We start from the raw sequence: 26,917 nt of genomic DNA on the forward strand, positions 1-26,917 counted from the left end.
ATTATTTAAATATTAAAAGTCACCACCAAAGTTGAGAAAAAGCTGGTGTTCCACCAAAGATAGCATAAGAAGCATTGACCTAGTATGTGATCGGTATTTGCAAATATTTCACATGCGTTTGAGAAGAATACAGATTCCTGAATTGTTGGGTACAGGTTTTTACATATATTCAAAAATTCAAGGTTAATTGTGTTATCCAAATCTTCTTTATATCATTTTTGTCTGTTTAACTTATCAATCAAAGTTGTGTTGAAATTGTTCACTACATTGTTGATTTGTCATAATTCCATTAATTTTTGCTTTATATACTTAAAGCTACTTTCATTAAGTGCAAATAAATTTAAAACTCTTTAAAACTGTTTAAAACTGTGCACTTTAAATCTTACTTTTGGAATAATTTTCCTTTCTTTTGAAGTAAATCTTTTAGAATATTCTTTAGTGTAGGCCTATCGTGGCAAACTCTGCTTTTGTGTCTTAAACTCTCATTGTTGAAAGGTAAACTTGCTGGGGATATAATTCAAGATTGATGCTTATTTTTTCTCAGAACTTTGAAGATATCATCCCCCTGCTTTGTGTTCCGTTGTTGCTGTTGTGGTTTGCTTTTAGCCTAATTGTTGAGAAGTTTGCTTTGAGCCTTATTGTCTTACTTTTACAGGTGATCTCTCATTTTAGCTAAATGTTTTAAAGATTTTTTTTTGCCTTTATTATTATAGAGTTTTCACTTTAAGGTGTCTGGTGTGCGTTTCCTTTCACTTACCCTGCTTGGTATATATTGTGCTTCTTCCAGTTACAAATCATGTCTTTAGTTGGTCATTTCCTTCTTGAATGTTGCCTCTATTCCCATCTCTTTCTGGAGCTCCAATGAAAGATTATCAGACCATGTTTTTCTATTATCCACAGCTCTTATCCTCTCTTTCATATTTCCTGTCTCCTTAACTTTCTGTGCTGCCTTCTGCATTATTTCTTCAGTTCACCTACCAGTCCTTTAAGTCTGTCTTAAGCTACGTATCCCTCACATATACAAGATATACACAAATGTATATGATTTCATTGGTGTTTCATGAATTTAACCATGAATAATGATAACACAAAATAGAAATTCAATTTTAAGTTAAAGTTATTGTCATTGCTTATTCATTCCATTCTTATTATTGTTTTCCCAGTAAAACTTAAAAAGTAATATAAAAATAGAGCAATAGGCATCTTTCATTGAATTTACTGTTATTTGTTTACTCTCTACATAATTGTCAGGTATCAGGTATTTACATCACGATTCCTCTTCCCCCATGTTTTTTTCTTTTCAGAGTGGTAAAAGGGGAAGTGAGTAGGGAGAAGATTGCCAATTGACAAAGGAAGGAAAGGGGGGAAATCCTATTGTGCTAGGCCACGAAACCCCATAGGCCACAAGCTGAGTGCATTTTATTTATTTATTTATTTATTTATTTATTTATTTATTTATTTGGTGGGGGATGCAAGGGGAGAGGGAGAGAGAGAAAATCTTAAGCAGACTCCATGCTGGGCTCGATCTCACAACCCTGGGATCATGACCTGAGCCAAAATCCAGAGTCGGACGCTTAACCGACTGAGCCACCAAGGTGCCCCAAACTGAGTGCATTTTAAGAGGCAGATGACCATGGGGGAGCATTAGAGCCTTCGTCTTAAAGAAACTAATGATACCATAGAGTGCCGGCGCCTCTCATTCACAGTGAGCCCAGGTGACAGCAGTGTCAGTGGGGGCCCAGAGCAAACAGTTAGACTATGGGAAACATACAAGTAGGACATACTGGTTATTCCCAGCACTTAATACCAATGCTCTCTCATCTCCCATCATCGTTTCTTCTTTCTTTCTGCCACCTTTTCAAACCTTAAAAGATTCTATTAGCAACTTCAGTGAGAAAACTCAATGTTTTAGGATAATTACACCATTTTGTTTTTGTTTTTTACCTTTTTTGTATTGTGTTAGAATACACATAACATAAAATTTACCATTTTAACCATTTTATTTTTTTAAGATTTATTTATTTATTTTAGAGGGAGAGTATGAGTGAGGGGAGAGGGAGAGGGAGACAGTCCTCAAGCAGACTCCCCACTGAGCGCAGAGCCTGACACAGGGCTCAATCCCACGACCCTGAAATCATGAGCCAAAATCAAGAGTCAGATACTTAACTAACTGAGCCACCCATGCACCCCGATTTTAAGCATTTTAAAATGTACAATCCAGTGGCATTAAGTACATCGACATTGTAGTATAACCATCGCCATTATCCATCTCCAAAACTTTTCGTCATCCCAAACTAAAACTCTGTACCCATTAAACAAAGACTCCCTATTACTCCCTTCCCCCAACCCCTATTCTACCTGCTGTCTCCATGAATATAACTCTTCTAGGTACTTCATGTAAGTGCAGTCATACAATATTTTTCTTCTGTGTCTGGTTTATTTCACTTAGCATAATGTTTTCAAGGTTCATCCGTGTTGGGGTAAACTGGGTTTTAAAGAAGGATTTATTTTGGCACACAACGTGTACTATTCAAAACTGACTTCAGGCAGCTGCTGGTTTTAGGACTATGAAAAGTTGTTCCTGCCTGAGAGATTGCAGATTTTTCCTGCTGCAAACTTCCAAATATAAAGAGTGACCCAGGGAAAAGCAAATGGAAATGTCATGTCACTGTCATACATTATGTTGTACTGAATTAATTTCAACAGTGAAAAATGAAATACTGATCCATTTCTCCCAACAACATTTTTGTATGTTCTTTACACCTCTGAAAAACCTAAAACTCCTGAGATGGTTGATTTCCCCAGAGACTGCCTAAGGAATTTGAAGAATCTTTTACTCTCTTAGGGAAGAATTTGTTCATGCTCAGAAAAGAGGAAAAATTAGGAAGAAAGCCAGAAAAAGCAAAAAACATATAAGCTGTTTCCTCTAACTTGACTGAAGAGCCACAGTTGGAGCAATAAAATGACCCAGTGCATCTCTCCTTTCTGGAAGGATTCACTGGTTGAAGCCATCGGGGCTTTTTACCCTGCAAAGGAAGTTCCCCTTCATCTACATGGTCTGCCCCAAGGGTATCTCCACAGAGCAGAAATCCTCTGAGCAGCTTAAAGATAGGAAGGGGAAGAAGAGGAGGTAAGAAGAGCCAGAGGATGAAGATTTAAGAACAAAGCAGAAGAGTAAAAGGAAATAGGAGCTGGTTTCCTATCTGGACCTAAATGTTCAGAATATTTTAAATGTTTGCTTAAGGCTAGGCTGGGGGTGGACAAAATAGACAATAGCCACTCAACTTGTTTACAAAGCAAATTAAAAAATACAATAGCTCTGAAGAACAAATGAAAAAAATCAGAAGATGAGTTGTATAGGTTTTAAAGAACAATGCTTAACGTCTAGAAAGCATCTTTTAAAGTTTTTCAAACTTAAAGTGCACGGATTTATTTTCTTACCAATGCATTGATATTTATGGTACTTACGGATATCCCAGGTACTGAAATATAATTGATTTAGGAATTTTGTTTGTCTTGCAAGTGTCCAAGTAAGCACATGGGCACCCACGTGTGTGTGCGCACACAGACACACACACACACACACACACACACACACACACTATATATATATATGTATATAAATATTAAAAATATAAACAAGTAACCTTAGACTCTATATTTGTTAGGTGAGAAAGGTTTTAATCTACCCCTAGGTGAAACTTAAAAAGAAAGACTCGAGAATGCTGCTAACGCACCAACCATACAAATGCAAATGGAGAATTTCAACCAAATGTTAGCATATTATTCTGTAACACAAACACCTTGTACTACTTGCATAATGGCCTGAATGTCTCCAATATTTTACATAATTCTGTACACTGTCCTAGGGGAGTAGAAGACAAAGGACACTAAGAAGTTGCTCACAAAAGGACTTCCTTCTTGGTTTCCTACAGCTACTACTATGAAAAAGCAACAAGTTTTTCCCAAGCAATGAAAACCTTTTGAAGAAAGGAAAAAAGTGGACTGCAGGTTTAAACCTGGTAATGACCTTGGTTTTCAACCTTGTTTAAAATATACCATCAGGCCTTCTGGTGGCTTGTGAGCCCCTGGCGTTTCTGGTAGGTGTTAGGGTACTAGATGGAAGGTTGGCTCAAGTCTTCAAAAACCAACACATTTCCATTTCTATTTCAGAGCAGTTAATATACAATTACACATATGTTTTACACACACACACATTTTTTCATTTCAAAATGAAGTGGTTTGAGACCTTTCAAGCACATACAGAGAAAGCAGTGGGTGGAGACCATTTGATGGCATTCACCAACTCGATTTCCTAGTTGGCTTATCTCATAATTGACCATTGCTAGCAGTCAGGATGGTTTTTGACCATTTGACAGTTTTCTATTACTTTTATTCTCCTCCGTATATTGTTTAACTCCTACCTTTTATATCTGTTGCTTTAAAGACAAGAAACAAACAAACAAACAAAAAATGGATTTTATTTTTTTTTTTTTTAAGATTTTATTTATTTATTTGAGAGAGAGAGAGAGAGCACATGAGAGCAGGGAGGGTCAGAGGGAGAAGCAGACTCCCTGCTGAGCAGGGAGCCCGATGTGGGACTCGATCCCGGGACTCCAGGATCATGACCTGAGCCGAAGGCAGTCGCTTAACCAACTGAGCCACCCAGGCGCCCCCAAAAAATGGATTTTAAAATACAAGCTAGTGAGGAGCTTTACAATGGCAATAATTCTAAAAATTCACCTCAAGATACTATTCGCCAGATTCTTAAGTTATATTTGTCTGATCAAAATTCTTATATCACATATGAAGATGTCTCTAATATATGAAAAATAATTAAAAAGTAAATATGGTGGCCACTGTATCCAAATTGGCTTTTTAAAAATTGCCAATAATGTGATATCTTTTATTTACATATGTGCAAAATTCTGAAAATAAGCCAGTTGGTTATTTTAAATGCAAACCAAATAGTCATGAAAACAGTTTTTATCTTTTTTGACATGATAAGATACAATGATATTTCAATTTTCATTTTTTCTTTTTTTTAAGATTTTATTTATTTATTTAAGAGGGAGAGAGAGCACTCATGAGTTGGGGGGGCAGGGCAGAGGGAGAGGGAGAAGCAGACTCCCCGCTGAGCAAGCAGCCCAATGCTGGGCCAATCCCAGGACCCTGAGATCATGACCTGAGCCGAAGTCAGACGCTTAACTGACTGAGCCACCAGGCGCCCCTCAATTTTCTTTTTAATATAAATTCTATCCTCAAACCAGACACATTCTTAAACTTGTTTACCAAGAAATCTGCTTTCTCCTCCACAAGCAATTTAAAGTGAAATTAAATAGCGTGTGTCTGCAATCCAATGGAAAAAATGAAAAGTTATCATATGTAATAAATACATATGAATAATATTAAAGACCATATTTAAAATGAACTTGGTAATAAATTTTTAATAATATGATCATCTATAATAAAGTATTTTACTTAACTATCTTTCTTTATCATGCCACACAAGAAAATGTCAGGATGATTAAGGGAGTTTGCAAAATTATGTGTTTTAAGTGCAAAGAATTTGGAGTGAAAGGATAGGACCATGAGGATAATCACTGTAATCTGTCACCTGGACCACTTTTATCTCTCAAAAGACTTATATGAATAAAAATGTGTATTATTAGCAAAATAAATCTTACCCCTTACTGTCCCTCAGGAATTACGCTCCAGTTCGACCACAGAGGAAATAAATTTTATATTTCACCCATTTTGAGATGCCCACTGTCTGCTAAATAGGATGCACCTTATAATCAGTAGCGTTTTACCAAGGCCATCAGCCAGGCTGCAGCTGGGACTGCAGGTCCCATTGCACATGTGTGAACATCAAATGTTAGCATCAAAGGTTGCAGAATGGTCGTCAGTGACTTGGAAGAAAGTCTTGCAGACAGGAGAGCTCTTTTTTCTTCCTTCTTTTTTAACTAGGAACCAAACGGTTGTGGAGAGGGAGTGAATCAGACAAGTTTAGTAACATTCTTTAAGCAGGAGTCAAAAGTAGGTTAACTCTACGTAATTGCAAGGTCAGCTTAGGAACCCAGGACCGATGACTCTTAGTTTTCTTATGGATTATTTTAAGAAATGCTGCATCATCAAACTCCTGATATAGAGGATGATCCCATGGATAAAAACAGACATCAAAGAGTCTGAGTCAAATGCTAATGTAAAAAAGTTTTAGGAGTACCCAAACCAATTTATTTCACTTATGTTCCATTTGTTGCATGTACAAGTATGATATGTGATAAAATAATCTGTCTAATTAAATTTATAATAGCCCTTTCAATAGCTGTAAAAGGAACATTCTGATTGTGTCATGGTTTAACTTGCAGGAGTTTTTCTTCTTAATATGTTATTTACACTAAGGGTGCCTCTTACAATGAATGATAGCATCTTAGATTCCGTGAAAGAGAGCATTCAATTTGGAGGTTCAGTACTTTTGCCTCTTCTCATAAAATGGATAATGAACTTGAATGAGCTGAAATGTTTGCTATCTTTACTGTGTTCCTAAATGCTGGCTGCATATCATTTTAACTAAAAGCTGCAGGCTGTTCTTTTCTTTCCCAAGACTTTTAATAGCATGTGGCCCCTATTTAACCCCCCCAAATATTTACTGGAAGGAGAAATACTAGCGGTTCACTTTCACATCTATTGTTTCCTTGAACGTGTTGGGCCGACTCTTGTTTCCTTTGCTAGGGGCGCAGGCTGCATCTTTATTGAAATGTTCCAGGGTCAACCTTTGTTTCCTGGGGTTTCCAACATCCTTGAACAGCTGGAGAAGATCTGGGAGGTAAGAGAAGAATTCCTCTGAGGAAGAAGAAATACCTACTTTTCAAACTTTGAACCAAATTGGCTTTAGAGACTATGAAGTAGTCCATGTGCTTTGAGATTTTATGCTGTGTATTAAGGCTGTGGAAACTGGGGTATTTGCCACAGGTATAAACACCCTGGGAATGAAGGCGGGGTCAGCAAACCGCCTGTTGTCCCGTAGCGGCCCCTGAATCCACCTGCTCCCTGTCACGATTTTCTCAACCTCCCGGGGCAATTTCTGCCGGTTCTGCGTAAGCACGTCTCTGCCTCACCACCCTCAGCTCTAACCCTATCATATATTTGGCCCTGGGTCCTTGTCAACTGAAGATGAGACACTAAATTTCCACAGAACTCTGATAAAACAAAGGCTTACCGTGTCAGTGTGAGAGAAGCATACTATTTATCATGCTCTTCCAAAACCACATCCCTAGGGTGTGAAGGTGCTTTTCTGTGTGGTTCCCTTTCTTGACTCACTATCCCTACCTCATTTGAAGATTTTATTTATTTATTTGTCAGAGAGAGAGAGAGAGCAAGCACAAGCAGGGAGAGTGGGAGAAGGAGAAGCAGGCTTCCCGCAGAGCAGGGAGCCCGATGCGGGGCTCGATCCCAGGACCCTGAGCCGAAGGCAGATGCTTAACCTACTGAGCCACCCAGGCATCCCTATCCCTACCTCTTTTGTACCATGATGTACTTCTTTCTTTCATCTCTTGTAGCTTATGTTCCACGTACTACAGTCATGTGTATATTTTACTTTTTTTGGTGTTTTTTTTTCACTGTGGTAAAATATACATAAAATTTACTGTCTAACCATTATTAAGTACATTCACCTTGTTGTGCAGCCATCACCACCCTCCAGTTCCAAAACGTTTTCATCACCTGAAGCAGAAGTTCTGTACCCATGAAACATGAACTCTCCATCTTCCTTCCTTCCAGCCCCTGATAAGCTCTCATCAACTCTCTGACTCTATGAATTTGCCTATCCCAGGTATCACATATCAGTGGAATTCTATAGTATTTCTCCTCTGTGTCTGGCTTATTTCACTTATACTTTAAAGGTTCATCCATGTTGTAGTGTGTGTCAAAGTGCTTTAAACTACACTGTTGTTATCCTGGATCCTGCTCCCTTTCAACTTTGCTTGCTTGCTTCTGGAGCGTTCTTGCTAAAAGCCTCTGATAAGGGGTTTCTTGGGAGATATGGCCAGAGTGGGGGTTTTCTGTGTAGGTGAGGAAATTCGTCTTCTCTGGAACTGCTTTACAATTTTGAGGCAGAGACACAGTTTTGTTAACACAACCACAGTTCCAAACTCTGAGGACAAAGTGAGAGCACGTCACTGCATTCAGCGGTGTGTTATCTTTTATACTATTACAGTTCAAGCAGGGTAGAAACTTCAGCATTACAGACCAATCCTGAATTAGTGTTTCATTAAACGTGGTCTACACAGATGAAAATAGGAAAGCTATTCTGGGTTCTATGATATTTGATGTAGGAATTGCCTCTTTGAAAGCAATGGGTCCATTCTACTCTCCCAACGTTTAACCACAACTGTTATTTACATTTATCCTGAGATCTCACTCTTAGGAATGAAGACATAATGAGAAATCCTGAATCTTTATTTTACCATCTTTCTAAAATGCCTCTGTGTGTGTGTGTGTGTGTGTGTGTGTCTGTGTGTCTGTGTGTCTGTGTTTTCATCTGAATAACTGTCACGTCTTTTTGATCAATTTTTTAGAAATCTAATTCTTGTAATAAGTGTTTTTAGCAAATAATCCCAGATGTAGTTCTAAAACCAGAATAAAATAAACTACGCAGACTTTGAATCCATTAATCAAAATGCCTTCGGTTTCCTTTCCAACAAAGGCAGAAAACAGCCCTGTGCAGCCCACTATGATTTCAAACATAGCACTCACTATCTGCCTTTTAAAAGCCTTCAGGGAGAGAGTAGATCAACAATTTTTGGTTTTCAGTTTCCCAGACAGTGAAGTGGAGATTTGGTAATTTTCTCAAGTGAAAACGAATTCAATAACTTTCAAATAGAAACTGAGCATCAAATTGCCAAATAAAGGATATTGGATTTTTATTTAAACGTTAAAAATCTCAAGCTTAAAGATTTCAGTATAATATTAAAAAATGTTTGGTATCCATTTTGTTAGCTTTAATTAAACATCATACAAAGTTACCAATAATTCTAGTAACTATCACCTTAGAGAAAATATGGATGTGGTCGCTATTTATTTCCTTTGCTGCTTTTTCTTCATTACCTTTGCTACCTTTTCATTGTGCTTTGCCAGCCGCCAGAAGACATTTGGGTGCATGTGAATCCCTTGTTTACGTGCACATCTGTACAAATACAGAAGATAGTAAGTTGAAAAAGAAGAATCAGCTTCCCATCCTCCGGCCCTCTCCCACAAAAGAATTAGTCCAGTTGGTTTTTCAAAATGGATTCCAGGATTCTTAGTGTTCCCTCAGGCTCAGGGTGGTTGACAGGAAAAGCCTATAATCCTCTCAGTAGCTTTTCAGTTTGTTTAGGGAATGGATCAAAGAAAGATTTTCCTGGGTGGCATGATTTTTTTATTGTATGAGAGAAAATAGCACTTCAGTGTCTTTTGTTTGAGGACGATCTTAGCGGGCACCACAAAATGTACCTCTCAGTCAGCGTCCTAGTCAGCAAGCTGGTAGACATTAAGATTCTGGATTCTGCATTGATTATTAGTCATTGTTGGGCAGTTGACTTCCTGCCATAACAATTGGGCTGGCATCTATATTCAGCATTTTGCAGTTATTAGATTCTTTCTATGAGAGACGCTTCTAAAAAGAGTTATGTTGAGATATGCTTCTAAGAAGAGTTATATTGTATAGTGGTGTAGTGAAAGCTACTAGTATTTCGCTAATATTTCACAGAAACCATGTTATTCTAGCTCCCAGATATAACTGACATTGGGCTTTTAGGGTTATAGTAAAAGAATGCTAAAATGATGTCTACAAAAGAACTCGAAGTAAAAGCACCATTCCAGATCGGAAGTGTTTTGACTTTGTACTCCAAAAGACTTTTATTTTCATATTAATTACAAACTGGAGCTTCCATTTGGTAATCCACAGCATAAGTGAGCTCTCTTTCAAGTGATGCTGTTACTTTTACAGTCCACCAGTTAAAAGCCAAATACTATTTTCCAAGCTGCAGGGCCACCAAGGAAACAAGATGAGATGAATTCAGTAGGAAGGACTAGAGTTAGGTTTGGCATCATTTTTAGCTAAAATTCCACTGTCTAAAGGTCAGTAATCTGAATCCTTTTTAATTTGAGCACATCGGGGAACAGCTGAATGCTCATGCTGAGGCATAATTCAGGCTACGTTCTTTTGTGTGTGTGTGTGTATTTCATCTAATGTAAGGCAGAGGGACAGTCACCCCTGCCTCTTTATATCCCCGACTCCCAAAATAACCCCATGTTATATGGTGACCATGCCATAGAGATTTAGTGATGAGACTATGACTTTAAGCAAGGCTATATGATCTGCCTCAGAATAACAAGTGAGTTAGTGAAGACACAGGCTCAGGACCTGTATTTGGGTCCTCCTGAGAAACAGAACCAGTAGGATATATAGAGATACATAAGAGGAGATTTATTATGGGAATTGGCTCGTGTGATTACAGAAGCTGAGATCTGCTGTCTGCAAGCCAGAGAACCGGCGTAATTCAGTCTGAGGCCAAAGGCCTGAGACCTGAGGGGATGCTGGTGTAAGTCCCAGAGTCTGAAGGCCAGAAAACCAGCAGGCCCAATGTCTGAGGGCAGGAGATGGATGTCCCAACTCAAGAAGAGAGACAGGGAATTTGCCCTTCTTCCACCTTTTTGTCCTATATGGGCCCTCAATCAATTGGGTGATGCCCGCCCACACTGGAGAGGGCATATCTCTCTACTCAGTCTACTGATTCAAATACTAATCTCTTCCAGAAACATCCCCATAGACACACCCCAAAATGATATCTTACTAGCTATCTGGGCATCCCTATTCCCAGTCAAGTTGGCACATAAAGTTAACCATCACAGGACTTTAAGAATACACTGCAGTTTTGTCCATGAAGCTACAAACGTAGGAAACACTAAAGTTTCTTTCATGTGTGTATCAGCTAGCATAATGTGATGTGTAAAATGAATTCTTCCCTATTCCTCCCGATCTGTCCTTCATGCCTCCCGCCTCATCTTTCTGTCTTTCTTTGGCTTTGTATAGGTGTTGGGAGTCCCTACGGAGGATACCTGGCCTGGAATTTCCAAGCTACCTAACTACAATCCAGGTAATATCTACTTGAGCTTCTGAATGCTCTGAAAATTAGCAATGTGAAGGCATTTGCCACACAGATACAGTGCCCTTCTTTTATTGTTAACTCAACAGTGAAGGTAGGTCTAGATGAATTTTTAGATTCATTTATTCCTGCTAACCCTTTTACGAGAAGGACACTGAAATAGTTGAGGTTAGATCAGTTCCCCAACTCCGTACAACAGCAGTAGCAAGCTGCATAAGAATTTGGAATGACTATTGCTGTGGATTCCAAATCCATTTCCAAATACTAAATGGCTCTAAAGAATCAAAAGATGGTCTCATTTTGAGCCCCATGACTATTATTGACTTTATTTGCTGGTTATTGTACCTCATAAAATATAAAAAGAAAGCTGATACAACAGAGGGGAAGTAGAGGCTCATTAGGCCTAGGACAGGCCAAGTAAGATGTCTCTAGATTACAGAAGAGTTCATCCATTGTCTCTGGACCTAACACTTGGTATTCTCATCACCCATTTGTTCCTCCAAGACTGGCTCCTGGGAATGGATTTGGAAGTGTTGGACGTGTTGCCCATGGGGGAAGTCTTTGAGAAATAGTCCCAAGGACATGTCAGAGAGATCAGATTACCCAGTAGTCACTTCAAGGATGTTGAGCCAGAAGAAGAGAGATAAGCAGTGAGCCACAGGATGAAGGACTGTATCAGAGGCTGGGGAAGCAAGTGATGGCCATACCAAAGCTGGACTCCTGCTGGCAGGATTAAAGGGGAGGTAGATGTGTACAGATAAGGACAAGATTGGGGTGATTATGACTCAAGTCAGATTTTCTAGTTCTCATACTGACCCATCACTAAATATGGACTTTCCCCAAATTGTTGTCATTACTAAATTTGGTATGAGATTATCCTAGAAGGGTCTCATGAGAGCAAGAAATTGTAGAAAGATTTAAAAGGCAATTAAAGAGGGTAACAAAAGAGATAAGAGGCCAGGGATTTTTTTTTTTCTTCTTTACTCCCGTATATAATACTTTTGCTCAAACAGCTATACATAGGGATCAGGCATCTTGAACCCACCAGGATTATGAAAACCCTATAGCAAGCTAAAGTCATTTCAGCTGCCTTATGAAAGATCATATGCATTTCTAAATGGCCTTAGTGTCATTTAAAATAGTTTACCATTTCTAACTATTTTGTTCGAGTGTAGCACCTGAGAAAAATGCCACTTTGGCCACAAGGCTTGGAATAGTGCCTTTTCCTTTTGGTCTGAAACAGAAAAAAGAAGAGGCCACTTGTAGAGACCATGGTCTAGTCTGTAATAGTTTTATCTCCAGCTGTCATGGTCGCTAGGAGAAGCTGGTTCTATTTTCCCACCCTGCCCATCTATACCTCTCCCTACCCACCTTCCTCTCCAGATGAAAATGGAACCCCTCAGCTTCCTACCATGGATGCAAGCAGAAGTTTAGGGTCACAGATGGGCTGTAGAAAACAATTTGGATGGTGTTGATACAAATCTGCCATGGTGAGCATATGCTGTTCCTCCAAACTTCAAACATTTGGGTTTCAGGTTGGTTCAGGCGAATAAGCAGTGATCCTTAACAGAGAATGCCTTGGTGAGAACAATAATGATAGAAACTTGGTCAAAATACTTCCCTGCCAGATTCTGCACTAAATAAGAAAACTGGGTCCCAATAGAACAGTGAGAAATTTGTTGCATTTTTCATTTTGCTGTCATTTCAAAGTAATGTGCAATTTTTTATTTATGAAGAGAATTCTCCAGGCCCAACATCAATAGCATTCATATTTTGCATTGTTTTTCTAGTAGGGATTTAATTTAATTCAAATAAGTCAAAAAATTTTGAACACCTACTATCTGCCAGGTGCTATATTACATACTGGGTCTGCACGGACAGATCCGGTACATTCTTCAATGTCTGAGAGTTTGGGTTTGTATTCATTCATCCACACTCTTTTTTTTTTTTTTTTATTGTTATGTTAATCCCCATACATTACATCATTAGTTTTAGATATAGTGTTCCATGATTCATTGTTTGTGCATAACACCCAGTGCTCCATGCAGAACGTGCCCTCCTCAATACCCATCACCAGGCTAACCCATCCCCCCAACCCCCTCCCCTCTAGAACCCTCAGTTTGTTTTTCAGAGTCCATCGTCTCTCATGGTTCTTCTCCCCCTCCGATTTCCCCCCCTTCATTCTTCCCCTCCTGCTATATTCTTCTTCTTCTTTTTTTCTTTCTTAACATATATTGCATTATTTGTTTCAGAGGTACAGATCTGAGATTCAACAGTCTTGCACAATTCACAGCGCTTACCAGAGCATATACCCTCCCCAGTGTCTATCACCCAGTCACCCCATCCCTCCCACCCCACCCCCCACTCCAGCAACCCTCAGTTTGTTTCCTGAGATTAAGAATTCCTCATATCAGTGAGGTCATATGATACATGTCTTTCTCTGTTTGACTTATTTCGCTCAGCATAACACCCTCCAGTTCCATCCACGTTGTTGCAAATGGCAAGATCTTATTCCTTTTGATGGCTGCTCATTCATCCACACTCTTTCACCAGCTCTCCTTATTGGGGGGGGGATGATCATTTGTGAGCCCCGCTTCCATGGGCTTGGGCAGTGTGTGGCTGTGGGCCAAGCTAAGCTTATGAAAGAAAGAGAATTATAACCCTTCCTTAGCTACAAGGAAGATGTCTAACTCTGTATCTGTAAATCTTAAAAGTCCAGCTTATCTTCAGCATGAGGTCAGTACTACCGATAACTCAATCATAAGGACTGTGTTTTAAAAGGGCCATCATCTGTGTTCTAGGACCATCCCCTTATGGCGATCGAGAAGTCCCTTTGAACCACCCCCCACCCACCCCCATCACTGAGCTGCTGCTCCCCAACACTTGAACTCCAGGGATTAAGAGAAAAGAAGAGGGGATGGGAGTCAGAAAAATATCACAGAGGAGAATAGTAATACCATTCTGGATGAGACTTCCATTGTTTTCCTTTTCATTCAGTAGTAGTAAGAGTTCCCAAACTTTGAATTTAGCCATATACTAATTTGAGGGAGCCAAGAGCTGAAAACTTGGGAAAACCATCCGATGTCCATCGATGCCTACTCTACCCTTTCCCAGACCCTGTCTGGACTATGTCTAGGAGGCGAACACAGTTTCTGTTTGTACAGGCTTAAAAAAACACCTGGTGCTGACCCACCTGGACAGGTTTCTCTGGCCAATTACCTGTTTTCTTGGGGCACTGATGAGCAGGGTTGTAGGTTTTCTAGCCATCAATTCAGACTCTTGTGCCTGATTAAATCTGGGCAAGGGAAAAGAGGTATGCAGTTTTAGACACTGGGCTTCCTTTCCTTCTCTCTCTCTTTCTCTCTCTCTTTCTTTCTTTCTCTCTTCCTTCCTTCCTTCCTTCCTTCTTTCCTTCCTTCTTCCTTCCCTCCTACCCCCCACCCCCACTTTAAGCAAGCTGGCTGAGAACTCTGTGTCCTCTACTTCAAAGGGCCAGTTGTCTTATTTTGATGTGGGCAGATTGAGAAGTAGGCTTTGAAAAGTAGGCTTTTTTTTTGTTTAATCTTTTCTCCTGGGATAGCTTTCAGAGCAATATATCCAAGTGTCAGTAAGGGGGTTCTGACGAGCACAGATTCCCAGACTCTCAGCAGGATCATTCTCTAACAGAAATATAAAAGTGAAATATTAAAAACCCTGGAACGTGAACTCCATCTGCATGGTAGCCAGTGGGTTGCCTGCTTGCACCATGGGAAAAAAAGATCTTGAAAAAAGAGGGAGGAGAGAAAAAGTGCTTTGAGTACGAGGTTTACAGGTTTAGTAGAGCATAGTAACATCCCCTCAAAGAAGTGGGTGTTGCTCTGTGACCCCCCAAAATGCTCTGCCTTTGACTCGGCCGCCAGAACACTCACCCTCCCCCGGCACAACACCCCCTTTTCACATGCTAACTGAGGCGCCTGTGATTGGCTGAACAATAAACTGGTCACACTTGCTAAAGGCCTGCCATCTCTCACACAATTAGCCAAGACACATTAATCAAACTGGCGGTGAGCTGGGGCTGTGCTGGCCTCTGGGGGAGAGGGGGTTGTCGGCGTGCGTTCTGCTGATCCTTAATAAGAGTCCATAGGAAGCAATAATAAAGAGCAACATGCTGGAGGGGATTCGACTATCAGAAAGTCTGAAAAGGTTAAAGCCCCAGTTCATGTCATATCTGGGATGTACTAGGTTTATGGCAGAGAGGATCCCAGAAGCTTAAAGCAGACTGGATATTGGTCTTGGCTAAAATCTGCTCATACAAGACAGTAGTGTGAATTTAAAGGGTAGACCCCTATAGACAATTTTACAAAGTTCCCTGGCCCTCTGAGCTTCCTCTCCTGCCTCCCCCCTCCCCAAAAATGCACTCAGGAGTCCCTCCCCTTTTGAGCCTCAAGCACTTCAAATCCAACTAAAACCAACAGGAATAAAGCATATATAAGAAGTGGAGAACCATTTAGAATCAATTAAGAGAAAGTATTAACTGGCAGGGTGTTGGTCCTAAACTAAGTATTTGGAGGACTTAAAACAAAGAGTTAATTTTGAAAGAGAAAAAAAAATAAGCTAACATCCGTACTTTCAGTGGTAATATCTTCCTTCTTTTCTTTTCCAAATTCCCTTTAAATAGATTTTCCAATGGCAATATAGAGCTAATAAGATCATACCTTAGAGACCAGTTTGCAACAGAATCATGTAAGGCTTTTAGGAGCACCAACTAAATATTTAGACGTTTCTCAGTGAAAGTAAACGGAGCCCTTATTCCTCTGGAGGTTGTCCAGTCACCATCTCATTAGATGCAAAGATCCTGTGATAAAGAAAAACTTTTTTTTTTTGTGCCCACATGATTGCAGCCCAGTTGTGGTTTTTAATGTGTCATTGATTGTTTCATCCAACTCCTTTTGCTCCAATGAAAGGGTCTGCCGTGGCTCTGTTTGCTTCCTTAAACATGGGTTTTGAAAGCGCTCATGCTGTGTGAGCTCAAATCCTAGCATTAATGTACTGCTGGGTTCATTTCACTACACTCAAAAGCGCTGAGTTTAAATCCCTCTCAATTCCATTTGAGGCACCAGAAGACTTTATCCTTCTCCACTAATGGTTCCAAGTTTACATCTAGATACTGGGGGTCAAGGACAGGAGAGGATTTAGAAATAACAGTGCATGACATTAGTCAATGCATTTGCCAAATTGGCAATTAGTTCCTGATGTGCGTGCAAAGCATTTTATTCCTGTCTCTTTGATGCTTGTTCCATTGAGAAGGGAATAGAGTCCACAGAGGCCTTCAAACTTTTAAAGAAATATCTGCTGAAAATCATGCCTGATTTGTGACATGAGCTCAGCTGCAGGGAAGCATCCGGGATTATCCTGGTTCTTTCAGCCCCGGGAAAGAACCCTGCACATGGAAAGATTTTCCACTGGAGGAACTTAGTGGAAATCAAAAGGCAGAAAAGCAGCACTAAAAGCCCTGCGGGGACCCAGAATCAGATGTACTAGAAACCATAGGCAAACGGATCCTGCTGACGCCCATCTTCAGGATGCCTGTTTTTTCAACTCTTGACCACCAGGTGGAAGCAAGAAATAACGGGCGTGGAATACAGACATTACATTATAGCAATCTCACCTTACACTCAGAATGTTTTCTTCTGACCTGAAATCCAGTGTGAGAGCTTCACTTCATTGGACACCGCTATGGGACAGATGATGATTGCAATCTAAAATGACCCTTGTCCCTACTGGGGTGGCAAAGAGCTACCACGCTTTGGGCTCAAAGGGTTCTGAGCACGTCTTTGTGTGTTTGCTGTGAACAAAATGTAAGATCTACATCAGCATCCACTGCGTCACATGAGCTGTTAGCCGAGGGAGTTATGCGATGGGCTCAACAGGGAAAACTACGGATAAGAGAGGTTTTAATTATGGACATCAGCATCTCACAAAATGGCAAGTCGAAGCTCCACCTTTTACTACCTGGGGCACTTGAGGAAGTACCCTAATCTGCAAAATGGGAGCAATCCTGTCATTTAAAAAGTGTTTCCATGCACCAGGCACGGAACACACATAATTGCCGCTTCTTGCTGTCGCCTGCGGTGTTAGGCACGAGGAAGCAGGTTTCCCCTCAGGTCCACCCAGAGGCATTTCCTAGCCGGGAGAGGAGTCAACCCCTGGCCAAACCTGGTCCTCTTTGCATTAGCCATGCTGCATCCCTCGGTCTCATTTTGCAGGGTGGTTCTGAGAAATAAATGAAATCATTGGACCTTATCTGCCAAGCTGCCTAACTTCTAGTAGGTGCACGCAGTGAGTTAGTGCCCGTTGTTTTGCCCAGTATGGAAGTTCATTCGGTGGTTCGGTGACTTGCCAGGGTTCAGACTCAATGCAGGTGTGTGAGAATTGAAGTTATGCCTGTTTTTTTTTTTTTTTTTTAAGATTTATTTATTTATTTGAGAGAGAAAGAGAGAGCAGGGGGAGGGGCAGAGGGAGAGAACCTTCAAGCAGATTCCCCACTGAGCAAGGAGCTCCATCTCACCACCCATGAGATCGTGACCTGAGCCAAACCAGTCGGATGCTTAACGGACCGCGCCCCCTGAAGTTACGCCTGTATTTAATGTTGAGCTCCCGCAGAATTCTTGATTCTTTGCTGTTACGCACACCTCCCTGTGCTAGAACTGACTTCTGTTAGCTTGCGTGGGCCTGAACTTCGCCTGAATTCACAGTCCCTAAGAGCAGACCCTCAGCTGTCCAATTTCTACCCAAGTCAGTGTGAGCACCTGTTACGGCTCTCTCTTCTGATGAAGGCTCCATTCTGTACACCACCCCCACCACCCCCACTTAAAATGCCGTGAGAAGCCTGCCCACTATGACATGGTCTCTTCCCTGGCAGAACCCTTAGTGTCTACATGCTACATAATGGGTGGCCAATAAAAGCTACTAAACCACAGAAGCCATCAGTGTTTTCTTTGTTGATTTCACCCCAAGCCTGGTGTGGTAGCAAGAGAGCTAAAGATCTCTACAGAGCAACCTTGACCGCTTCTAGGGTTTCTAGTCATTGATACCTGCCCCCTGACTGGCATGTAGTAGTGAGCCAATACCTATCTATTAAATGAAATCAGTGACCAGGAGTTAGAAAACGTGCAATTCTACTTCTAATCACACCGTCTTAGGTCTCTAATAATCCTTGTTCTGCCCACTTGGCCAAGAAAGTACATGTAAGTTATTAGTCACCTTATTTCTGGATAATAATAACTACTGTCGACTGAGCACTAGCTTGAGTTAGGCACTTTACCTACATTATCTTACTTTGATTCACAGCAGCCCTATCGGATAGGGACAGTGTTATCGTCCCTACTTTACAGATGAGAGCACTGAGGCTCAGGAAGGTTTATGTCTGGCCTAGGGTCACCCAGGCAGGAAGGGGGTGCTCCAGAATAGCTAGACCGGTTGGATCGCAAGGTGATGCTCACAGCTGCATCCACCTTACTTTCCAGCTACTGAAGGGCAGATGTGATGGTGATATGGTAATAAGACAATGCCCTAGAGTGGGGAGCAGCTAAAAATGAACTCTCCAAGTTCATTTCCAAATGATTATGTCCTTCTAACTGGACTTGGTTTTAGAGTCTGTGAGCTTGGGCACATGTTTTTGGAATGTAATGTGAGGGGAGTCCCCATCCTGGGACCCTGGCAGCCCTGGCTTGCCAGAGCTAACGTGTGAACCCTGACTGGGCTCATTACTGTTGCACTTCTACAAGGCTGCAGAAAGCTCCTGGGGAGTTACTATTAACATCTTTATTAACCCGTCCCCCAAATCAGTCCGTGCAATTCATTTAGATACATAGCCTACTTTGATCTTCATTAATAGTTTCTTCTAGTTTCTACATTCATTTTTAGTTTTCTCATCTTTAATTTATTTGGTGGCAGTTATTAGTTTTTATTGAGGAGGACTAGATGATCTTAAAGTAGTTTGGTTTAGGAAAAATTGCAAATGAGTGAAAGCAGGTAAAAAAAAAAAAATTCTTTTTTGAAGTAAAACCCGGGACGCCTGGGTGGCTCCGTCGTTAAGCGTCTGCCTTCGGCTCAGGTCATGATCCCAGGGTCCTGGGATCGAGTCCCACATCAGGCTCCCTGCTCAGCGGGGAGCCTGCTTCTCCCTCTCTGCCTGCCGCTCCCCCTGCTTTGCTCTCTCTCTGACAAATAAATAAAAATAAAATCCTTAAAAAAATAAAATAAAATAAAATAATAAAGTAAAACCCTACTAGATTCCTTTCCAGTTCAAGAAAAGGAGCCTTAAGATTCCAAATATCATGGAAACGGCCCCACCTGCAGGCCCCTCCCCCACCCTCACGGCCAGCGCCCTGTTCCACCCGCCTCTGTAAGGCATAGGGCAAGACACGCCAAGTAGGCTCTCTTGAGATTCTTTTACCTTTCAAGGATAAAGTTTAGTAAATTTATTTCACTTTTATTTTGTATCCAAGCATCAATTTTTCATTCATTTAACAAATATTTATGAATGCTAGGTGTTAGGGACTAGGAGATTAAAAAATAAATAAGACATCGATACCTGCCTTCAAAGAATGCAATCTGGAGGGGAAAAATATAAATAATACAACGTGGAAAGTATTATTATAGCAGCATCCCTTGGGGGCCTCTGGGAACACTAAGAAAAAAAGCCCCCCTTAGTTTGTCTGGGGAATTTAGGGACTGTTTGAGAGAGACAGAGCTGGGTCTCAAAGATGACTAAGTGGGCTTTTTCCAGGTGAGCAAGAGGCGGAAGACATTCCAGACAAAGGAACTTGACACTAAGGAACAAGAAAGCAGGTTTACTTGATATTATACCAACCAGGTAAATGGCTCAAGGAAGCGAGAATGTTAGCTTTGTGGTGGTACATTGCTGGAGATTAACCTGGAAGGGTAGATGGGGACCAGATTGGGAAATGCTTTGTAGTCATCCTAAGGATTTGGACTTTGACCAATAAGCAAAGAGAAGGCAGTGGAAAATTTTTAACAGGGAAGTGAAATGGCAGGATTTAAATTTAAAAATTGCTTGGAATACTATATGTAGAATTAAATTGGCGGTGTATCCGAACCCAAGTCCATCTGCCCCATGCAAAGCAGGTATGCAGCAAGGAGATCAGAAGCAATGTGGCCATGAGTTAGATTCTAGAAGACAAATATTAAGTCTCAACTAGAGCAGTGGCAATGGAGAAGGAATGGAGGGGACAGATCTAAAACGCATCTAGGTGGTAGAGGCAAGGGGAGGTTGTAACTGATGGGATTCGAGTTGTGCGGGAGAAACCGATGGATCTCCAGTGGGTGAATGGGAGGGCCATTCACTGGCACAGAAAAGAAAGGGGGAAGGAACAGATTTGTGGGGAAAGTAATGAGTATACGATTGGAACATTTTGATATTACGATATCTATGGGACCCCCAAATGAAGATATCTAAAAAGCAATCAGAAATACAAGCCTGTGATTATAAGTGTCCAGTGTAAAAATACAAAATTGGAAGTAATCTGATTAAAGAGGTATTTGAAGCCCCCGTGTGAACTTAGTTACCCAAGGGAGAATGTGAAGAGAAAGAAGACTAGGATCAGGGCGCCTGGGTGGCTCAGTCGGTTAAGCATCTGCCTTCGGCTCCGGTCATGATCCCAGGATCCTGGGATCGAGCCCCACATCTGGCTCCCTGCTCAGTGGGGAGGCTGCTTCTCCCTTTCCTGCTGCCTCTGCTTGTGCTCACTCTCTCTCTCTGTCAAATAAATAAATAAATAATTAAAAAGAAAGAAAGAAAGAAAAGAAGACTAGGATAGAACACTGGGGCACCAGTCCTGAAGGGTCAGGCAGAGGGAAAGGGGTCTTTGGCGGCTAAGAAGGAAGAGCCAGAGGGGCTGGAGAAGACAAGGAGATGATAGTAATCATAATACCATGAATATCATATGGCCATAAGCTCGTTGGGGGACAGGCAATACCATGTCTGTGTCAGCCCAGTGCTGAGCACACGTGACAGCCCTTAAATATTTGTGGAGACCACAGGGAAGTGGTAAATGTTGTCACCTGATGCATCATCAAACACCATACACATCAAATGCATGATCAAGCTATAGCTCGGGGCACCTGGCCGGTTCAGTTTGTAGAGCGCGTGACTCTTGATCTCAGGGTTGTAAGTTCGAGCCCCACGTTGGGTGAAGAGATTACTTCATAAAATCTTAAAAGAAAAAAAAAGCTATAGCTCAAACATCCTTTGTGGGGGTGGACAGATTGTTAACCATGGTACTCCCCCCACCCCCTGCCCCCAGGAGACAAGCGAGAGATTTCTGATTATGCCCGTTCCCTTCACCTTCTCCACCCCCCAGGAGCAAGGCCTGGCCTCCCCTTCCTCTGCAGAGACCATTACCTTAGAAAGAGGCTTCAGAGGATGGAATATTTTCTTAGAATCCACAGGAAGTTTTGAGGCAGGGTTAGAAAAGTGATAAGCTACAAATGTGAGTTGGAGTGCCAGGTTCAAACGCCAAGGCGCGTACTTCATGAGAGCACTGGCTTTCAGCATCCTGATGATGGCAGCCAGAAAGAATCTACAGCCTGGTAAAGCACCAGAAGAGCCAAGCTTAGACTCCTTGAGCCAAAGACTGAGGAAGTCCACGGCTGTGAGGGCGTTGAGTGTGGTTAAGTGGGGGGGAGTAGGAGAAGAGCTACAAATTTTTGCAGTGCAGTTTTAAAGTTACTGCCTAAGATAGTGAAATAAGGCTAACAACATTATCAGCTATTTAAATATATGGTATCTCAAGAATGCATTGTATTTGGGAAATTCCAGAGGTGTAGTTCAGTAGGCTGCATTATAAGATAACCTTAGGGTGATTGTGGTAAGACTATAGAAACCAGAAAATGTTTTACCTTGAGCTAAGACTCAAGATGGTTCTGGTGATGTTTTATCAACCAGCAAATCTCTGTTGACTTGGATCTGTTGTAAATGAGCTTTCTTATTTCACTTATGAAGTAAGACTTATGAAAAAATGCGTTACTGTAGTATGGGAGCCACACTTCTGCCCTCATTTTAATTTTATTCCATTTAGAAATTAATTTAGAAAATTTCCATTCGGAAATTACTATGTTCGGCTTTTTAAGTTTCCTTTTGCAGCTTACTTCACTATTCCTACCTCAAATTCCACTTGAATTCAAATGAGAACTCTTTTAAAAAGAAAGGCAGAAGGAGGAGATGGAGAAAAATTTGGTCTATTGATTCACCATCATTTTTGGAAAGAGAAGGGAAATAAGCTACCTAGAGCCCTGTTCTTTCTGAGGCTCCTGAAGCCAGAGAAACAAACACGTCTTGAAATGGTGCTGTGTAAACCGCTTATCTATGGATCATTCTCTCATTGATCGCTTGCAGCTTAACTACTGGGAAAAATCAATGGGAGAGAGGCAAGGTCATCTGGCATCAGGTTATCTGCATGAGAGGGGGAGGGCCGACCACAAACAAGCACAAACAGCAGCCTGACTCTGCCCTGGGCCCATCAATCCCTCCATCTGATCTAATGTAGCTACAAACCAGATGGGGGAAGACACAGTCTGGTAAGACATGGAGCCCCAAGTTCAATGTCGTTACACTGCCTCCTGGGACAACTCCTACAGGTCACCCTTTAATGGCAGATTTTCTGAGGACTGATCTTTCCCTTGTCATGCCTCCTCTTTCACCTCCTGGAAAACATAAGTATGCATCAGACACTCGGTTCTGCAATTTTTATATATGTTGATTGGTTGAATTTTCACAACTAGCTCACTTGAGGCAATGGGCCCCAGAGAAGTGTGTGGAAGTCACTGATGAGTGGTCGGCCCTACCCTCCTTGCTAGACCAGCACTTTCTGCCTCATTTGGCACCACACCAGAAATATCTGGCGATTATTAAGAATAATGACAACACAATGACAGGCTAATGCTGGGCTGTCCCCAGGCTCACCGATTCAGACTCTGCAGGGTGGGGCCAAGATTTCCTTTCCGTTCAAAACTCTCCCAGGTGATGCTAATGTGCAGCTTGGCTTGAGAACCACTGTGTTAGACCATGCTGCCTCTTCAAAGTGAGATGAAAACAAGAGGGGAAAAAAAAAAAGAAAAAGGATTAAGACTAACATTTGTTGAGCCCCTACTATATACCAAGTGCTTCATTTTATCTAATCCTCCCAAGCAACTAGAAAAGCATTCCCATTTTACAGATTTGCAACTTCTGAGTTACTAAACCAGAGAGGTTAATTTCCCCCGAATCTCAGAGCTCACAGTGGCAGAAGGGAGATTTGAACCTGGGCCCGTGTTCGTGTTACTATAGCACGCAGCTAAGAAGCACCCCTCCAGCCCACACTGAAGACTCGGGAGAAATCAGGTGGGGCTTGTAAGAACTAGAGCTCAGAGCGCGTTAGAATTTCAGTGCAATGAAACTGCAAGTTACTGGAGGAGAACCACAGGGCAGAAACACCTGAGCGGAGAGAGGACTACATGGTACATCAGACCAGAGAAGAGGCAGAAAGGAAAGAGGCAAAGGGTGAGGAAGTACTAACGTTACCCTTACCGTCCTGATTCTCACAAGAGCCCAATGAGCAGGAGCTATAATCATCCGCCTTCTGTAGATGGGATGAGATACACTGAGGCTCTGGGGGGTCAAGCAAAACCCCCAGGTTACACAGCGGGTAAGCGCCACACTACGCGCTCAAAACCCAGCTCCAGGGTCCTAACTGCATGAGCTGTCCATTGCCCACCACTTCTCAAAGGAAGAATAGGATTATTTTGTTTCGTGCTCACAAAAGGCACTCTACATTCATTATCTCACAAATCCCAATAAATTCAATAAATAATTTTGTCCTTGAGAGGTGAATATGACCTCCAACTTGGGTTAAGGAAACAGGTGGTGATGGTTAAACCACCTTGCTTGAGGTCTCAGCGAAGCTGCAGCCGCCGTTGCAAACCCGAGGTGCAGTGTTCGAGCCCTAACTCAGCCAGTTCCAAATCCATGTCCCACAAGAACAACGCTAAAGTTGGAAATAGTTTTAAAATACTAAAGGCCCCCAAAACACAGAGCAACAGGCTCTAGGAAGGGAAAAACAAAACATGGGAGAGCACTGAAATGGATTTCATTATGTTGACTGGAAATTGGTTTATGACTGAATGAGGAAATACTTTAATTTTGTTTGGCCAGGTAGGAACCGCAAACAGGCAGCAGAAAGTGGCTTAGAAATAAACATTCTAAACAGATACCAGATATTCTCATCTATCTTTACTGATTATTTGAATTTAGGCACAATCATCTGAAGAGAGAGTAAAGAAGCTGTATATACAAGCGCTCCCCTTTGTGCCCACATGGGACTATGAAACCGCCAACAGTGGTTCTCATTTGATTACACCTGACCTTGAAAACTCTGCTGAAATCACTTTCTTTGATCACTCCTTTCACTCTACAAGTCTTGGCACTATAAGTTCTATTTTTAATTGAACTTACTTTCGAAGTTACAAAATAATGTGGTGTTTTTTTTACAAAATAATGTGTTTTTTTATTTTAAAAAATAGATTTAAGAAAAAAGAAGTAAAGGGGTAAACCTCAGAACCATTATCACTATCAGACGGATAGTATTCCAGGTCTTTTTTAATGCATATACAGACGTGAATATACCAGTATTATAAAAATCATTATTTGCCCAACTAGGATTAAATTCTTTGTTGGATAAACAGCATTGGTGTATTCCATTCCTATAAGAGCTGGAAGAAGAGATCTTTTAAAAACAAAACACTTACATTTCAGGCCCAAGAAAAGCAGAAAGCAGAAACATCATTTTAAATGAGAGTTAAAATACTCTTTTCTCGATTTGGAGCAGGAAATAGAGGAATCTGATAAGGAGCATCGTCTTATAGCCCTGCAGCTCCTCTTAACACCCTCACATAGAGTAAGCTTTCAGTTAGTACTTCTTGAATGAATGAGAAATTGTCCCTTTTTATGGTGGTTTTATTTTGGGTTAAATAGTGTCAATACCAAGAATAATAGAAACAGATGTGTTCACATGTCAACGTTGTAAAGAGTGCTCCAAAGAAAATGACAAATCTTATCATCATCCATTTTGGATTATTCAAGCCAGAATTCACTTCCATTTTTACTGCAAGTGACATATAAAATTAGTCTCATTCCTTTTTACCACTTTTGAGCCTTTGAGACAGCCCCGTCGCTCATCACCTGACTTTTCACGTATGTTGTGTGTACACATGCATGCTTTGTTCTCAAATGAATTGTTGGCTCTGCAAGGGTGGGGAGGTTTCTGTTGGTTTCTTTTGTATTCTCCCCAGCGCCTGGTACATGTTCCGCACACAGTAGATGTTAAATGTGTGTTGACTTCAGTGAATATTGTGACTATTAGTTCGCGAGGGCTGCCATGACGAAGTACCACACACTCTGAGTGGCTTACGCCACAGAAATTTGTTGTCTCACAGTGCTGGAAGCTAGATAGATCTAAAGTTGAGGTGTTGGTGGGATGCTTCAGTTCTGAGGGCCCTGAGGGAAGCATCTGTTCCGGGCCTCTCTCCTTGGCTTGTCTTCTCCTTGGGACCTTTTTGTGTCATTTCTCTTATATGTGTCTGCCTCTGTGTCCAAATTTTCCCTTTTTTTATGAGGACACCAGTCACAGTGGTTTAGGGCATACGCCCATGACCTCATCTTAACTAATTATAACTGCAATGACCTATTTCCATATAAGGTCAGATTCTGAGGTACCTTGATGTATCCATTTTAGGGGGACCCAATCCAACCCATAATAGTGACCTCCCACAGAATCATGAAAATTCAGTGTTCACTCTGCCTACCTGATGCTTGAACTCTCTTTGCCCAAGCCAAGAAGAACATGTAGAATTTTAATAATATTTTGGCAATAGGATTTTAGGGTTGTTTTTTGGTTTTTAATGTGTCTGTGTATGCTTTCCAGAATGGTTCCCACTGCCTAAGCCTCGAAGCCTTCAGAATGTCTGGAACAGGTAAGCACCACCTTGGAAAGCTTCTCTTAAAAGCAGGGCCTCAGTCCCCTGGACCTCAGTCCACTGAACACGCAGTCCTTGAGCACCTGGATCTCTGGGGGCCGTGGGGCCCAGGAAGATGCCTCCGGGACAGCCAGCCACCTGTGAGTGTGTCAGTTTTTCTCTATGAACCATTTTACTTTCAGTGAGTTTGGTCATTAAAATTGTTTTGTACCCCTCGACCATGCCCGAGGCCCTGAGAATGAGGGAGTGTTGGCCTGCAAGAAAACCTAGTGGGTTTATTATTCTTCAACACAGAGAAACCAAATAACATCATTGAGTGGCTATTGGAGGGGGGGGCAGCTTGATTCATGGAGGTCATGCTTTCCCAGGCCCTCTCCACGCAGCCTCGGCTCAGACCAGGGCAGACTTTTATTACCAGCTTTCAACAAATCCCTAGTTTCTTTTACAAAGTAAAACAGATAATAGAGACATTCCCGGAATAGTTAGCTAACTAAGCCGTGCCAGGCAACCTCAGGGCTAAGAAGAACTCAGTGTTTTCGGACAATGACCAATTACAATAACCAGTATTATTTGATCTGAGAGTAATTAGCCGAGGCTCTGTTCTTTTTGCTTCAGTGAGGAGGCAAAAAGGGCAGTGAGGAAAACGTCAGAGACAGGGGAAACAGCTCAAATGTCAAAGAAAAACACACTCTTGCAGGTGGGGAGAGGGGAAGAGATCCTAACTGAACGTTTGAATGTTGTTCTTCCCTGAAAATGTG

At 41.5% G+C, this 26,917-nt stretch overlaps 1 protein-coding gene across 1 annotated transcript in view; it reads left to right on the forward strand.

Moving 5' to 3' along the window:
• The window catches only part of CDK15 (cyclin dependent kinase 15), a 73,086-nt gene that overhangs the window by 31,911 nt on the left and 14,258 nt on the right, over nt 1-26,917 (forward strand). The window contains exons 9-11 of the mRNA XM_078070031.1: nt 6,736-6,829; nt 11,075-11,138; nt 26,108-26,156. Coding sequence (XP_077926157.1) covers nt 6,736-6,829; nt 11,075-11,138; nt 26,108-26,156 — 207 coding nt within the window. The remainder of the gene's footprint in view (nt 1-6,735; nt 6,830-11,074; nt 11,139-26,107; nt 26,157-26,917) is intronic.

This window comes from Halichoerus grypus, chromosome 4 (assembly GCF_964656455.1).
Source record: "Halichoerus grypus chromosome 4, mHalGry1.hap1.1, whole genome shotgun sequence".
Taxonomy (NCBI): Eukaryota; Metazoa; Chordata; class Mammalia; order Carnivora; family Phocidae; genus Halichoerus; species Halichoerus grypus.